Source organism: Panthera leo, chromosome B1, assembly GCF_018350215.1.
Source record: "Panthera leo isolate Ple1 chromosome B1, P.leo_Ple1_pat1.1, whole genome shotgun sequence".
Lineage (NCBI taxonomy): Eukaryota > Metazoa > Chordata > Mammalia > Carnivora > Felidae > Panthera > Panthera leo.
The window spans coordinates 110,545,580-110,563,022 of NC_056682.1; the positions used below are offsets into that span (position 1 = coordinate 110,545,580).

General features: G+C 34.6%; 1 protein-coding gene and 1 pseudogene across 2 annotated transcripts in view; one reads left to right on the plus strand and one right to left on the minus strand.

The window, feature by feature from the left end:
- Window positions 1-17,443, plus strand: part of ZGRF1 (zinc finger GRF-type containing 1) — a 91,269-nt gene that overhangs the window by 22,609 nt on the left and 51,217 nt on the right. For both annotated transcript variants that reach the window (XM_042935663.1, XM_042935665.1), the window contains 4 exons: window positions 5,152-5,225; window positions 8,962-9,012; window positions 11,580-11,663; window positions 13,953-14,138. In XM_042935663.1, the coding sequence (XP_042791597.1) occupies window positions 5,152-5,225; window positions 8,962-9,012; window positions 11,580-11,663; window positions 13,953-14,138 (395 nt within the window). The remainder of the gene's footprint in view (window positions 1-5,151; window positions 5,226-8,961; window positions 9,013-11,579; window positions 11,664-13,952; window positions 14,139-17,443) is intronic.
- Window positions 7,560-8,443, minus strand: LOC122217211 (annotated as a pseudogene).

Genomic DNA, 17,443 nt, shown 5'->3' on the forward strand with positions numbered 1-17,443 from the left:
ATACTTTTAAAAAATGATCATGAGTTCATATTGATATCTCTAATTCCAGTTCTAAACCATAGGGTTCTTCCTGTCCTTCCATTTCATGATTATATTTCTTTACTTCTAAAATGAGAAGGGGCCCTGGTTCCAATAACATCCGTATATTTACTACCTCAATTCTACATACAATACACATCAAATAGCTTCCAAATTGTTATACTAGTATCACTACTAGCAAAAAACCTTTACAAGTTTGTGAAGTTCACAAATCCTTTGATTTTTTTGTTTTTTTGGTTTTTTTTTTTAGAATGTATCCTGGGAATATAGATTTGGAGTATTATGTTCAAGTTACTTGGGTTACTTTTCTTTACTGTGATTGTAGTATCATTTGATGTAAATATAGTTAAGTTTATTGTTTATATTTCAGTATGAGGGTTTTTTTGTGCAACCTTGTTGATTTATTTTTATTTCTGACTATGTAAAATATGAACCTAGTTAAGAGTCAAAGCTGTATAAAAACATAAATTCATATGCCTTCCTTAAGCCTTTTATCCTGTTCTTACTCACCTGCTATATGTAACCAATATATCATACCTGTGTTTCTTTTTTGCAAAAATAAACAGCTCCATGTTTAAATTCTTGTCCCTCCCCCCCGCCCCCGACACACACATATTCAACAAAAGACAGTAAAGTCTGTATATTCTTTAGCACCTACTTTTCACTTAATATATTCTGGAAATCACTTCATATCAATTCATAGGACACATCCTCATTTTATTTGTTTGTATCTGTGTAATACTCCGCTGTGGATAAACCATCATTTATGCAACCTGTCTCCAATACTTTGCTATTACAAATGTGACAATACATAACCGTGTGTGTGTGTGTGTATTGCATATTGTTTGAGGTGTGTCTTCAGGGCAAATTCCCAGTAGGTTTGCTGCGTAAATGCGTGACTTTATTAGATACTTCAAAATTCCATCCATTTTGTAGCCCTGTCAGTAATGTATGAGAGTGCTTGTTTCTCTAGTCTTGCCAATATAGTGTGTTACCAAGCTTTTGAATTTTGCTAATCTAATAGATGAGAAATGGCATTCAGTATACTTAAATTTGCATTTCTCTTACTACAAGTGAAATTGAGCATCTTTTCTTATGTTTAAGTATCATTTATGTATCTTTTTTTCATGAATTTTCTTACCCTTTTGTCCAGATTTTAATGGGTGTTGTTCTTTTTATTCTCATTGATTTGTAAGAGTTCTTTATATATTAGAGATACTAGCCTCTTATCTATGATATATGTTGCAGATATTTTCTTTCAGTATGGCATTGGTCTTCTGACTTTGCTTATGGTATGTTGCCAACAGCAACATTTTTTTTAAAGAAAAACTATTATAGAACATATTAGTAAATATAGCAAATATTATATACATATGAATGTGAATGAACAATGTACTTTATGATATTCAAAGAAAAGTTAAAATTGAATTCTTATTTGAATATCTCAAGGATTCCTGAGGAAAATAGGAATAAATTATTATATGTACTGATATGTTTCTTTAAGTTTGTTTGTTTATATATTTATTTGAGTGAGAGAAAGGGGTAGAGAAAGCACAAGTATGGGAGGAACAGAAAGAGAAGGAGAATCCCAAGCAGGGGCTCGAACTCACAAACTGTGAGATCATGACTTGAGCCAAAACCAAGAGTTGGCCGGCTTAACCAACTCAGCCACCCAGGCACCCCTGATAATGTTTCTTTAAAATGTAGTTGTTTGCAATAGCCAAATTGTGGAAAAAGCCTAAATGTCCATCAACTGATGAGTGGATAAAGAAATTGTGGTTTATATACACGATGGAATACTACTTGGCAATGAGAAAGAATGAAATATGGCCTTTTGTAGAAACGTGGATGTAACTGGAGAGTGTTATGCTAAGTGAAATAAGTTGTACAGAGAAAGATACCATATGTTTTTACTCATGTGGATCCTGAGAAACTTAACAGAAGACCATGGGGGAGGGGAATGGGAAAAAAAGTTGGAGAGGGAGGGAGACAAACCATAAGAGACTCTTAAAAACTGAGAATAGGGGCGCCTGGGTGGCTCAGTCGGTTAAGCAGCCGACTTCGGCTCAGGTCATGATCTCATGGTCTGTGAGTTCGAGCCCCGCGTCGGGCTCTGTGCTGACAGCTCAGAGCCTGGAGCCTGTTTTAGATTCTGTGTCTCCCTCTCTCTGACCCTCCCCTGTTCATGCTCTGTCTCTGCCTGTCTCAAAAATAAATTTAAAAAAACATTAAAAAAATTTAAAAACTATAAAAAAAAACTGAGAATAAACTGAGGGTTGATGGGGGGTGGAAGGGAGGAGAAAGTGGGTGATGGGCATTGAGGAGGGCACCTGTTGGGATGAGCACTGGGTCTTGTATGGAAACCAATTTGACAATAAATTTCATATTAAAAAATAAAGTAAAAATAAAATTTAATTTAATTTAAAAAATGTAGTTGTTTGATGGCAGTTGATAGTTTGTTTTCTAAAAATTAAAAAGAAAGAAGAAATTTTAATGAAAAATAAGTAGGGGTAGATATGATTATGTAATATCACATAAGGATGTAAATCCCTAGTATGAAGACTTGAGAATTATAGAATTTAGTTTTAAGAAATCTTTTTTCTCATCAAGTTAAAAAGAGGATTGCAGTTGATTCTTCTTATTTGTGGTAGTTATATTCTATAAAATCAACATAAACACTGAATTAGTGAAAAATGAGTCATTGCTTTTAGGGGTAGATTCCTTCAAGCCTCTGGTCAAAGCATTTTCATCAACTGATCAAAATCTTGTTTTTATCTGTGTTTCCATTTGAAGACAATATATATTGTTGATCCATTAACATTGAATTTGTAGTGAACAGCACTATGACTAATGTCTGAAAGAAACCTCTGTCTAGGGGCGCCTGGATGGCTCAGTTGGTTAAGCGTCCAATTCTTGGTTTTCGGCTCAGGTCATAATCTCAGTTTGTGAGTTGGAGCCACACATCAGGCTCTGTGCTGACAGTGCAGAACCTGCTTGGGATTCTCTCTCTCTCTCTCTCTCTCTCTCTCTCTCTCTCTCTCTTTCTCTCTCTCTCTCTCTCTTTTTCTCTCTCTCTCCCTCTCTCTCCCCCTTTCTTTCTGCCCCTCCCCTGCTTGCACTCTCTCTCTGTCTCTCAAAATAAATAAATAAACTTAAAAAAGAAAAAAGAAACCCATCTAACATATGTTCTCTCTGTAGGGACATCACAGCCTTCTTGCACTTAGCAACACTAGACAGCACTATGCTTAGGGAACATTTTAAATAGCACAGTCCCTTACAAAAAGCCCCCAAATACAAAAACATGGGCTAAGTAGATGACAAAAAGGATACTTGTTTATAGTATGAGAGCTCAAGAAGGCAGAGTGTTGCCTTGTTCTACCTCAGCTGGGAATGTATATGTCAGGCAACTTATTTTTTGTAGTTCTGTATGTCTACAAACGACCTCAAAAACAGGGTATTGATTTGGGGTTTCTGAATAAATTTTAGTGCGTAGGTAAGATCTGTGAGTAAGGAAGATTAACTGTATTTGTTTTCTGATATAAATGTATTTCTTCAAAAAGGAATGTTGGTTTTCTTAAGACAATCTGAGGAAATTAATACAGAGTTAGAGATGAGTCAGTTTTACCACCAATTTAGGATGTGTGAATGTGTTAAAAAAAAAAAGAGATTTTCTTCAGTAGGTTAAAGTTTTTATGAGATAATTGAGAATAACTTTGAAATGTTAATTTAGAATTTTATTCTTGAGTGAAGGCAATCAAGGAAAACACACCAATTTTCATGCAGTGCATGAAAATCTTTTTAAAAATAGCATCAAGTTCCAAGATCCACTTATTTTTATTTCATTTAATGTATTCTGAATTTTAACAGGAAAATAATGAAACCATAAATAACAATTGACTAAAAAATTATAGTCTTGGTGACTTTAGAAGGAATTGAAATGATTGAATATGCACTTTTCTTTAAGAAAAAAAAAATCCTATTTTGAAACAAGGTAGGATGGCCTGGCCACCATGTCCTTTGTATTCAGTAGACTTGTCAACTTCTTTCAGAGTCTTTTTACTTGTGCCTTTGGTCTCAACACCTTTACCCCTGGCATAGCTGGTGGCTTTTTCTTATATTCAGATCTCAACTTAAATATCACTTCCCACAAGAGAGCTTTCCAATCATCATATCTACATTAGTCTCTGTCATATCAACCTTTATGATGCCCTTTTGTATCATAATCTGAATTTATGCGGTTTGTTTATTCTGTGGCTCTCTCTTTTCAAGGGACTGCTGTTTTCCCAGTGTCTGGCATAATACACTTTGGAAATAACTGAAGTTTTTTTTCTCAAACCATAGTCAAATGGGTTTAAAATAGACCCAGAAATAGCACGAAGTTCTTTTCTTTTCCGTGTTTGCACATAGCAGCTGTATAGTGGTGGTCTTGGCTTTCTTCTAACAGTTAATGTTTCATTTTTAGAATTTTTAGTATAGATTATTAGCTGTTTACTCAGTTTTTCAATTAGTTTGAAAAAAGGAAGCATTTCTAGTACTGACTTAGAACATAACCAAAAAAAATCTTATTTAAAAATTTTTATCATGAAAATGTTTGAACATACAGAGAATAGACAATGAATCCTCAAATATCCAAAATCCATATTCAACAATTATCAAGACTACCTTATCTTCAAATTTAAGTTGTATTCCTTGTTTCATTCAGTTTTAGGTGGTTTTTTAAAGATTTTATTGTTATTATTTTAAATGTTTATTTTGAGAGAGCGTACACAGACTCGTGCAAGTGGGAGATGGGGGGAGGCAGAGAGAAGGAGAGAGAGAATCTTAAGCAGGCTCTGTGCTGTCAGCATGGAGGCTTGATCTCTCATGAGATCATGACTTGGGCTGAAATCAAGCATCAGATACTTAACCGACTGAGCCACCCAGGTACCCCCAAAGATTTTATTATTTTTAAGTAGTATCTATACCCAGTGTGGAGTTGAACCTACAACCCCAACATCAAGAGTTGTCATCATCAACTGGGCCAGCCAGGTGCCCCTAGAAATAAGTTTTTAAAAAGTTTAAAACACTACTATATGTATGATGAATAAAATAATTTCATTTTGTCTATTATAGCTAGGAAACCATTGACTGAAGTAGTTTCACAAACTTTACCAAAGTTTCCTCATCTGAACCAGGATTCTCAACAGGTACGTCTTTTTTTTTTTTTTTTTCTTATCAGCATATTCTTATATTTTGATATAGAATGTTGTCATTAGTAATGAAATTACAGTAATATAAAGGGTTCCAAGCTATCTTGCTTCATGACTGTCCCATACCTTGTATCAGAATATTTTTCGTTATATCCCTTGGCTAAAAGGAAAAAAGAAAAACCAAACCTGGCAGTTCCATTTATTAAGTTGTTAGTAGTATTAAACAACATAGTAAGTATTATGTCCTAGTAATTTAGTGAGCTTTTTATTTTTTCCATTTTCATTGATATAAAAGATATAACATTGTGATCAGTTTAAGGTGTACAACATAATGATTTGATATATGTATAGTGAAATGATTACTGTAAACATTTTATTTATTTTTTTAAATTTATTGTTTAATTTACATACAAGTTAGCATATGGTGCAACAATGATTTCAGGAATAGATTACTTAATGCCCTTTGCCCTTTTAAACCATCCCCCCCTCCCACAACCCCTCCAGCAACTCTCTGTTCTCTATATTTAAGTCTTTTACTTTTGTCCCCCTCCCTGTTTTTATATTATTTTTGTTTCCCTTCCCTTATGTTCATCTGTTTTCTATCTTAAATTCCTCATATGAGTGAAGTCATATGATATTTGCCTTTCTCTGACTACTTTCGCTTAGCATAATATCCTCCAGTTCCATCCATGTAGTTGCACATGACAAGATTTCATTCTTTTTGATTGCCAAGTAATACCCCATTGTATATATATACCACATCTTTATCCACTTATCCATCAGTGGACATTGGGCTCTTTCCATACTTTGGCTATTGTCAATAGCACTGTTAAAACTTTGGGGTGCATGTGCCCCTTCGAAACAGCTCACCTGTATCCCTTGGATAAATACCTAGTAGTGCAATTGCTGGGTTATAGGGTAGTTCTATTCTTAATTTTTTGAGGAACCTCCATACTGTTTTCCAGAGTGGCTGCACCAGTTTGCATTTCCACCAGCAGTGCAAAAGAGATCCTCTTTCTCTGTATCCTCGCCAACATCTGTTGTTGCCTGAGGTGTTCATGTTAGCCATTCTGAGAGGTGTAAGGTGGTATCTCATTGCAGTTTTGATTTGTATTTCCCCGATGATGAGTGATGTTGAGCATTTTTTCATGTGTCGGTTGGCCATCTAGATATCTTCTTTGGAGAAATATGTATTCATGTCTTTTGCCCATTTCTTCACTGGATTATTTGTTTTTTGGGTGTTGAGTTTGATAAGTTCTTTACAGATTTTGGATACTAACCCTTTATCTGATATGTCATTTGCAAATATCTTCTCCCATTCTGTCGGTTGCCTTTTAGTTTTGCTGATTGCTTCCTTCGCAGTGCAGAGCTTTTTATTTTGATGAGGTCCCAAGAGTTCATTTTTGCTTTTGTTTCCCTTGCCTCTAGAGATGTGTTAAGAAGTTGCTGTAAGCATTTTATTTTTAAACACAATCACTGATAGAATGTATGCATTTGTTGGGCACTGCTCAGCTTCTCAAACCTTAGAATAATTAGTTCACGTTGTTTTTCTCATGGTAATTGATTTTTTTTTTTATCATAGCAATTTCTGAAAACTTAGCTTTACAAGGTGCCATTGAGAGAAATGACATAAGATTTGTTGTTGAAATGGAACTACCTTGAGTTAGTAGTTCATTCAATAGAGGTCAAATGACGCTGTATTTCCCTTAAATTTAAAATATCTTATGGAGCCCATGTTGAGTTTCCTGTGGCACCCCAAAGTACCTTGAACAGTTTGGGAACCATTGTAGTAATATAAAAATAATAGTACTAATTAGATACATTGAAATTCTAGAATGAAATTAATTTATTAGAATAAATCTAAATTCTTATTTCTCAGTGGGGATACTATTAGCATATTTGGAGGGATAATTCATATGACACTTTTTCGAGAAGATATATTTAAAAGAAAAGAAAGTGAAATGTTTCATTTGCCCCACTTTGTATCTTACTCTGTTTTCCATGTTACTGTTTTTCTTTTTAAATAATCTTGACGTTTTCTCTTTTTTAATTATAGAAGAAAGTGAAGAAAAAATAAAACAACCTACTGAGAGATAATTATTATTAGTGTTTCCAGGATTTTTTGGCCTATTTTTAAAAATATGGTTAGCTTGATGTGTACAAATAGTTTTATATCTTATCCCCTTAATGTATTTCTCACATCATTAAAACACTTATTAAATATATCTTTTATTAATTTATTTTATTTTTTTAGCTGCTTGGTGAATAGGTTTATTATTATCTTTAATCTGAAAAATCTTCAAAGAAAATTATGGTTTGGTTTATTAGCTCTCAGCAGCCGATCCTGCACTTTAAGGAAGCTGCCTTCTTCTCAGCTACTCGATCTTTCTTCTGGGCAAGAGACATTTTGGAATGGTTCCACCTTTTCTTTTTAACTTCTTTCTTAGGCTTCTCTCAAAGATTGGATTCTCTTGTACAGCAGCATGAGCTTTCTTATACATCTCCATCATGCCTGGACTTACATTGTTCTTTATGTACCAAGAGAATTGTTTCTTGTAAGCATCTTAGTCTTCTTCCATTAGTGACACATCTAATCTGCAGCATTCTGACCCAGGATGTGCTTCTGATGTATTTCTGCATTGAATTCCTTGCTTTCCCCATCATAACCAAGGAATCTTTTGGTACTATGAGGGTAGAGAAACCTCCATCCACAACTCCCTTGAGGGCCTCCCAAACTTCATTTTCAGTAGGGGTTCTGGCAAGCCCTGCATCCAAATAGCAGACGAAGGCACCAGATTGACCATCAGTGCTTTCCACGTTGTATTCATCTTGTCACCTCCACTTGGCCTTCATAGACTTTTGTCCGTGCCAAACCTACTGAGAAGCCTGTGGACCAGCAGCATGCCAATACACTATGCTGCAGCATGATTTGTCAGGCCAACCTTCACACCATACTTAGGGAGTTCATGCCCATGAGCTGCACAAACTATCGTATCTCCTTTAGGGGCATTAGCAATCTGACAAATGAGATCTCTGTTTGTTACACAAGTTGCTACCCTGTATTAAGGTGTGTTGTACTTATTTTTATCCTGAATCGCCGAGCATTTCAAAGCATTGTAATCAGTTTTGTGCTCTTGTCTTCTAAATTTCACTTGGTATCTCTTGAAACCAATCTTATTCTTGACAACTTTAATAAACCCCATCCTGCGGAACAGAGTTTGGCATTGGCGGCTTGCTACTGGGTACTGACCAGCAGTTAAATATATCTTTTAGAGGTTACTTACTATTCCGTCCTATGGATATCCTGTGCTTTGGACAAGCAGTGCCCTATTTTGAACATTTAGGTTATTTCCAGCATTTTGCTAGGATAAATAAAATATTAGTAAATGTTTTTGCACATAAATCATTGCTTACATTTAAGTTATTTCCTTAGATGTGAGTCCCAGAAGTGGAACTGATAGCTTGAAAGGCTAAGAACAATTTTCTTGATATATATTGTCAAATTTAAAAGTCTTACTGTTTTACAATATGAATATTTATTTCACTCTACATTCACCAGTACTAAGATATTTTCAATTCTTGCTAAGTAAAATAGTGTTTCATTAACATTTTTTACTTCCTTGATTATTAGTGCTGGTGTTCTTTTATTTCTTATGTCTAATTGAAATTTATGTATTTTTTGTAACTTACTACTACCTTTTAGTTGTTCTTATATTAATATTCTGTTCCTAAGATTATAAAAGAAAATGAAGTCAAACCAAGTGGACCACTTCAGTCTTTGCAGGTATGTTCATTTTTAAACTATAAAGTAGCCAGAAATTATAGTTGTATATATAGGTATGGCATATAATTTTATGTTTGTATTTTACATTGTCAGTTTTCAGTCTCATGTATCTTATTTTTTATTTTTTAATTAATTAATTTATTTTTGAGAGAGAGAGAGACAGTATGTGTGTAAGTAGGAGAGGGGCACAGAGAGAGGAAGAGAGAGAGAATCTTAAGGTCATGATCGTGAGATCGTGACCTGAGCCAAAATCAAAAGTCAGATGCTTAACGCCTGAGCCACCCAGGCACCACTAGTTTTCAATCTCATTTATAATTAGTTGCTCCTTTATACTTATTTAGATGATCCTGCTATCTTTTGTACCAATGCCTGTGTGGTCAATGCAATTTGGTTATATAACAAATCTTTTATTATAAAACTAAGTCTGTAAACTTTGTAAGCATTACTTAATCCAAGAATTGTCATTGACAATTACAGCCACACCTGCAACTCCTTTGCCTAAAAGAGAACAAAACATAAGAAATAAAATTCATATTGTGGTGGCTCAATCATTTTTCACCCTTTATGTATATAATAAGAGCAAATGTATAAAATCAAAATTAGCAACTGCATAATTTAGCTTATAGATGGTCACTTTTTTTTAAAAATATTTATTTATTTTTGAGACAGGGAGAGACAGCATGAACAGAGGAGGGTCAGAGAGAGAGGGAGACAGAATCTGAAACAGGCTCCAGACTCTGAGCTGTCAGTACAGAGCCTGACGCGGGGCTCGAACTCACAGACGGCGAGATCATGACCTGATCCGACCAAAGTCAGACCCTTAACCGACTAAGCCACCCAGGCACCCCTCTTTTTTTTTTTTTTTTTTAAGTTCATTTATTTCGAAAGAGAAAGAGAGCGGGTGCACCATGCACGGGAACAGGGGAGGGACAGAGAGAGAGAATCCAAAGCAGGAACCACGCTACTGGTGTGAACTCACGAAGCATGAGGTTATGACCTGAGCTAAAAGAAACTAAGAGTGGGACACTTAACTGACTGAGCCACCCAGGGGCCATATATGATCATATTCTTAATGCTTTCTTTCACTTGAAAAATTAGGATTTAACCCTTTCAAGAACAGTTATCACAAAGTATAAACTGCAAATAAACAATATCACTGTTTTTTCCTCCAGAATGAGTTTCCTCTTAAAACAAGTATTACATGTTTTGGGACGCCTGGGTGGCTCAGTTGGTTAAGCATGTAACTCTTGGTATAGACTCAGGTCCTGATCTCTCAGTTCATGAGATTGAGCCCTGCATAGGGCTCTGCACTGACAGTGCAAAGATGTTTGGGATTCTCTCTCTCCCTCTCTCTGCCCCTTCTTGCTCACGCTTTCTCTAAATAAATAAATAAATAAGTAAATAATTACATGTTTTTTAAAAAGTGCATTGTAATTTTAACAGTAATGAAAAAGGTCTTACGGTCTTTTGCAAAAAAAATTATTTAAATCTGTAGCATTAATATAGGAATATATTTGGATTTATGTAATGCGTTTTGTACTACAACCCTCTGAAGCAGTCTCTTCATGTACACTAGTGATAGAAAGAACTTTCAAAATTTTAAATTAGGGTCCTCTTTGAGGATACGCTTAATGACACTGCCATTTTATTTCTATAATTAGCTACACATAGCAAAGCAGAAGAGAAGGTGCTGTGCTAATTGATTTTTTAAATTCACTGTATTAGAAAATTCTAATTCTAAAATGTGAGTTGATAAAAAAAATAAAATAAGAGTTGAAAGTTTTCAAGAACTACTTCGTTGGGAGATGTGTTAATGTATTTTGTTATTAATGGAAAGCTCCCATTATTTGAAGAAATACACTAATTTATCTCTTCTGTCTGTTGGGGAAATATTTTTCTCCATATTTTTTAAACAAAAATTGCTTCTCATTTGAATTCATTTTTCTATCTAAATCATAGTAGAGATCATGGTTATTTTACATAGTCATTTGATGAACTAAAAATGACTAGTTTCTGTTGTCTATAGCTTGTGTTTTATGGTTGCTAGAAAATTCTTCTTTTTTTTTTTTTTTTAAGTAGGCTTAACACCCAGCTTGAGGCTTGAACTCACAACCCACAGCCCTGAGATCAAGAGTTGCGTGCTTGACTGAGCAAGCCAGGCGCCCTGATTCATTCTTTAGATAAAATGTTAACACTGTTTATAATTTTTCCTCCTTTGATTTCATACTAATTTTTGAATTAAATAATCTGCATTTGCATTAAATATTAGGTTTGATGGATAATTATTAGGTACTCAACAATTTTTTCTAGTGTTAAAACATTCAACTAAAATTTTAGAATTAGAATTTTTTTATTGCTGAATTTTAAAATTAATTAGCATAGTGCCTTATCTGCTAGAGAACTCCTTTGCCAGGGGCACCTTTTATACATATGTATATACAGAAGATTGAAATGGCAAATGTATTTTCAAATGGGAAACTTTAAGATTTGGGAGTATTTTCCCATCTAACCCATGAACCACCTACAGAACTATTGTAGCTAACACACTTACTGATATTTTATTCTAGTTCTTTCCCTTGGGAGATGAAGAAGAGGCTACTTTTCTAGATGTTATTCCTAAACAGTTAGAGAGAAAAACCTGTGATCCTGAGGTAAAACTTGTGAAGAACTTTGATTTTCTAATCTACTATCTCTTCCTGCTGTTTTTTATACAACTATCAGAGTTTTCATAGGTAGAAGGTTAGTGAGCATAATGAATTAACCTGGTTTTAAGAGCAAGAGTAACTAATGACTGCTAGCCTTTGTTTGGTCTTGAGCCCTTTCTCAGCCCTTTCTCTTTACTCATGAACTAATAATAATGCATCTCATATATATGTATATATGAAGGATATATGTATATGTGTATATGTATATATATATATATATATATATATATGTGTGTGTGTGTGTGTGAAGGATGCCCTAGGGGTTGGACAGGAAGATAAATTAAGTATAATTAATGAATGTTCTGTGGAGAACAAAATAGAGATCTTTATAGCTATGAACATATAGTCTACTCTACCACTTCTACTTCTGTAGAAGTATATATAAACCAAGGTCTAAGTAGTTCCACCTACTGCATATCAAAAATTGATAGAGAAAGTAGCATATAAATAGTTGAGTTTTGTAAGTACCGATTCTGTTTCTTAAACCCAATAGATCTCTACAGAAGAGATCCACTTAGAAACATAGAAAACAAGGCATCTGTGTTCTTGTGGAGAATGTGTATTCCCCATCAAACAAAACGGAAATATACAGTCTTTAACAATTGAGACTTTTTTATTGAAATGTGTGTGCTTCATAATCCAGGATATTTTCTTTCTTTTTTTTTTTAATTTTTAAAAAAAAAAATTTTTTTTTTTTTTTTTTACGTTTATTTTTGAGACAGAGAGAGACAGAGCATGAACGGGGGAGGGGCAGACAGAGAGGGAGACACAGAACCAGAAGCAGGCTCCAGACTCTGAGCCATCAGCCCAGAGCCCGACGCGGGGCTCGAACTCACTGTCTGTGAGATTGTGACCTGAGCTGAAGTTGGACGCTTAACCGACTGAGCGACCCAGGCGCCCCAATTCAGGATATTTTCAATAAAAGTCCCATACAGGGGCAATTTAGATTTGATTTTCCTCTCAAATGTATGATTTAGAATCTTCATTTTTAATAAGAGAATATTCAGATCATGTACTATTATAATTTTGTTCATTTATGAGTTAGAAATAAATTTGTCCTTTATGTACATTCCTTTGGCTCTATTAGCAATCTTAATTTCCTACTTTCTGGGTAGGTTTGGTCACCCTGTGAGGAGTAAAAATCCTAGAGCCCTCAAGGGGGCAGCAGAGAAAGCCATTTGGAGCCTGAAAACTGATCAAGTCTCTGAGGAGATGACAGTACCTCCCTGAAGTACATGCCTAGATTGGCATCCTATTCTTAGGCCTCTGGTCTCAGAGCAATAGGATCAGATCTTCTGGGAGCCCCCATCCCTCCTCTATTAAGCCTGATAGTGTACAAAATGCCTAAACAAAGGAAAATGCTTCTTGTATTTCTTCTCTTACTTTGTTTCCTATTATCATGTTTATTGACTGTCTCCTATATGCCAAAGACAGTGTTAAATGCACATTATATCCTCATGAAACAAAAGGGTCTCTTCCCTCAAGGAGCTTACAGTATAGGTAGTATATAGATGAGAAGAAACTTCGTTGTACTATGTGATAAGTCTATAATGGAAAATTTTATAATGTACAGGGGAAGCATAGAGAAAGGAGCAACTGTGTCTTCCTGTTTTTTTTTCTTCTAATGTTTATTTGTTTTGAGAAAGAGCGCGCACAGGTAGGGGAGGGGCAGAGAGAATCCCAAGTAGGTCCCACACAGAGCCCGACTGGGGGCTCAGTCTCACAACCATGAGATCATGACCTGAGCCCAAATCGAGACTTGGACACTTAACTGAGTTACCCAGGTGTCGCATCTTTCTGATTTTTTTAATTTATTCATTTATTTTTGAGAGAGAGCAAGTGGGGGAGGGGCAGAGAGAAAGGGAGGGATAATCTGAAGCAGGCTCCAAACTGTCATCAGCGCAGAGCCTGACACAGGGCTCGAACTCACAAACTGTGAGCTGCTCCACATCTTTCTGGTGGAATTAGTTCATTATAACTATACTTTTATGCTTATAATGAAAAAATTAGTACTTATTCATTTTGAACTGAATTAAATCAATAACTGAATTATATTTCATAATTAACATATTAGGATAATAGGGGTCTTTCCTGGTTTTAGTATTGGTCACTTAGTAATTACTTACATTAAGTAATATTTAATAGAGCTGAATTGTGATTTCTGTGTATATATACATTGTGACTATATATCAATATATACTTATGCAATACTCATTTTTAATAATTTACTTGTAGCCTGTTGAGTTTCAAGGACACCAAGTGAAAGGATCAGCCACTAGCACTGTGATGGTCAGAGGACACAACTCACAGCTAGAATGCAGTCAGTTTCCAGATAGTATTGAGTATGGAAACTGCATGACGGACTCTTGTTTTTTGACACCAAAATTGACTAGCGCTTGTACGCAGATTGATTTCTTGCAGGTAAAAATATTTTTTCTAGTTGCACCTTGCCAAATCATTTTCTTTATGTAAGTGTTAAATCTTATAAACAGATTATATTTAAATCTTTGAACAAATGTAAGTTACAAAGGAGTTTAGTAAATTGATAAGAAGCATGATATCTGAAATCAATCTAAATAAGAGAAAAATATTTTATTTGAAAGATTTGCTGCCTTTTAGGACCTGGAATTTAAAGGATTACTTTTCATTTAAGAAAAGACTAGGGATTCATGACAATGGCAAATAGATCACATTTAGAAAATATATTTAACAGCTATAGATTTTTTCTTTTCTTCTATTATCCCCACCCCCACTTCACTGTGACACCAGGTACTTCTCATTGCTTCCAAATAGAGGTCATAGAGAGAGAACAATATGCATATATTTGAAACAATGTCAAAGAGATTAAATTTTTTTTCTTTTTTATTAAAGTGTGATGCACATACAAAATAAATGTACATACCATAAGTACACAGCTTAATGATTACCACGAAGTGAACACACCCATGTAACCTCCACCCAGAAGTCCCCTTCTACTCCCTTTCAACTACTACTCCTTCTGTTCCCTCCAAAGATAACCATTAGTTTGACTTAAAACACCATATATTCGTTGTGCTTTTAAAACTTGATGTAAATAGAGTAATATGCAATGTATTTTTTGTGTCTCATTCTTTTTGTTCAACACTGAACGTTTGAAATTCATCACTGTTGTTACCTGTAGCTGTAGTTTATTCATTTTCATTGCTGGTGTGCTAGTCCGTTGTATGAATATTCCCCAGTTGATCCATTCTTCAGTTGTTTGCATTTGGTTGTTATGGATAACGCTGATAGGAACATTCATGTGCTGCCATGCGCTTCTGTTAATTATACTTTATTGGAGTGAGATTGTTGAGTCACCAGATATGCATATCTTTGCTTTTAGTATATAATGCCAAACTGCTTTCCAAAAATGGTTGTTAAGAGTTTACATTTCTATCAGAAGTGTATGAGAGTCCCCATCACTCTATATCTTCATCAACGCTTGGTTCTGACAGTTTGTGTTTTGAATGTTAGCTATTCTGGTAGATATGTAGTGGTATTTCATTGTGGTTTTACTTTGCATTTTCCGGCCTAACAGTGAGGTTGGGACCTTTATAGATGCTTATTGGCCTTCTCTGTATTCTCTTTGATGAAGTATTTGTTCAGATTTCTTCCTCAGTTTTTAATTCATGTGTTTATCTTTTTATTTAATTTTTGAAATCCTTTATATATTGGATATATACTCATTGTCAGTTGAATACTTTGCAAATACCTTCCCTGATTCTGTCTTATATTTTACTCCTAATGATGCTTTTTGATGAATGGAAGTTTATGATTTTTAACATAATACAATTTATCTACCCTTTCCTTTATGATCAGTGCTTTTTTGTCTTAGGTCTAAGAAGTCTTTCCTCCATGGGGCACCTGGGTGGTTCAGTGGTTGAGCGTCCAACTCTTGATTTCAGCTTAGGTCATGATCCCAGGGTTGCGGGATTGAGCTCCGTGCTGACTGTGGAGCCTGCTTGGGATATTCTCTCTCTCTCTCTCTCTCTCTCTCTTTCTCTCTCTCTCTCTCTCTGTCTCTCTTTCCCTCTCTCTCTCCCCATCCCCCCTGCCCTCTCTCCCCTGCTCAGATACACTCTCTCTCTAAAAAAAAAAAAAAAAGGAAAAAGGAAAGAAAATATTCTCTCATATTATCTTGTAGAAGCTTTATTATTTGCCTTTCACACTTTGATGTACAATTTTTTATGTATTGAGATGTGGATAAAGTTTCATATTTTTTCCATATGGACATTCAGTTGACCTAGCACCATTTATTGAAAAGGCTATCTTTTCTCCATCCTTTTATGTTTCCCCCTTTGCTGTATAAATCACGTGTCCTTATATTTCAGGTCCAGTTTTGGTTTCTGTTCTGATTCATTGGTTTGTAGTTTTGGAAGTCTTCATATCTTACAAAGTATGTGTTTTCATGCATCTCTAAATCTTCCCACTTTCTTCTTTTTAGCTTTTTGCATTTCCATATACATTTAGAATTAGCTTAATAATTTCCACACATGTACATAAACATGCTGGGAATTTGATTGGAATTTCATTGTGTATGTAAATCTTGAGGAGAATTGACATTTTTACAGTATTTTATTGATATTTTTTCAATATTGTAATAATATATTTTCTATTTTGATCTTAAATTTTTCCCATTAAATTTTACATTTGTGGCATACAACATTCTCTATCTGTTATTTGTATATTTGATTTGTAGGAGCTCTTTTCATATTAAGAAAACTAACCGTTTGCCATTTTTCCTAATGTATTAGTGTTTTGGTTCTGTTTATGATTTTCTGCAGAAATGCATTTTTAATATTTATGTAATCAGATCTATCAGTGCTTTTTTTTCATGGTTTCTGGAGACAGAACTCGTAAGTTTTCCTTTAGTTCTTTTTAATAATGAATCTTGTTGCTTTTCTTTATTATCATGGTTTTACACTATTTTTAGTAAGAACTAATGATTGGCTATGTTAAGTAGAATAAGTTATTTCTGAATTCCTTCTTTATATTCTCTCAGATTCCTAGTATAACTATATCATTTTTAGATAAATAGATGTTCAACATTTGTATTATAAATATTATAATATTTTCACAGCTGAAACAATATACTGTGGTTATATTTTGTTTCTTTTATAATTTTGGATTTTTTTTCTTAGTTTCTAATTGTCTCATTTTTAAAAATTTGTTTAGTATTCTTTGAATATTGGAGTAAAGATTTTTCACATACTTGAAAAGCTTTTTATAAAATACCCTTCAATACAGGAATCTACACAAACTTATTAGATAAACTTTGTTAGTTCATTTTTTTCCCCCTTGGATCTCTTTCCTATGTCCTCCATCTGTCTGTTCTAATCTACACTGTATAGTTGGCATCTTAAAATTAACCTTCGCCTAGGGGCACCTGGGTGGTTCAGTCGGTTGAACGTCCGACTTCGGCTCAGGTCATGATCTCGCAGTCTGTGAGTTTGAGCCTCACGTTGGACTCTGTGCTGACAGCTCAGAGCCTGGAGCCTGTTTCAGATTCTGTGTCTCCCTCTCTCTCTCTGCCCCTCCCCCGCTCATACTCTGTCTCTCTCTCTCTGTCTGTCTGTCTCTCTCTCTCTCTCTCTCTCTGTGTCAAAAGTAAATAAACATTTTAAAAAATTAAAAAAAAATAAACTTTGCCTATTTCCTAGCTCAAATTGCCTGTATCTTGAACATTGTCTTTTTTTCTTGTTTTGTTA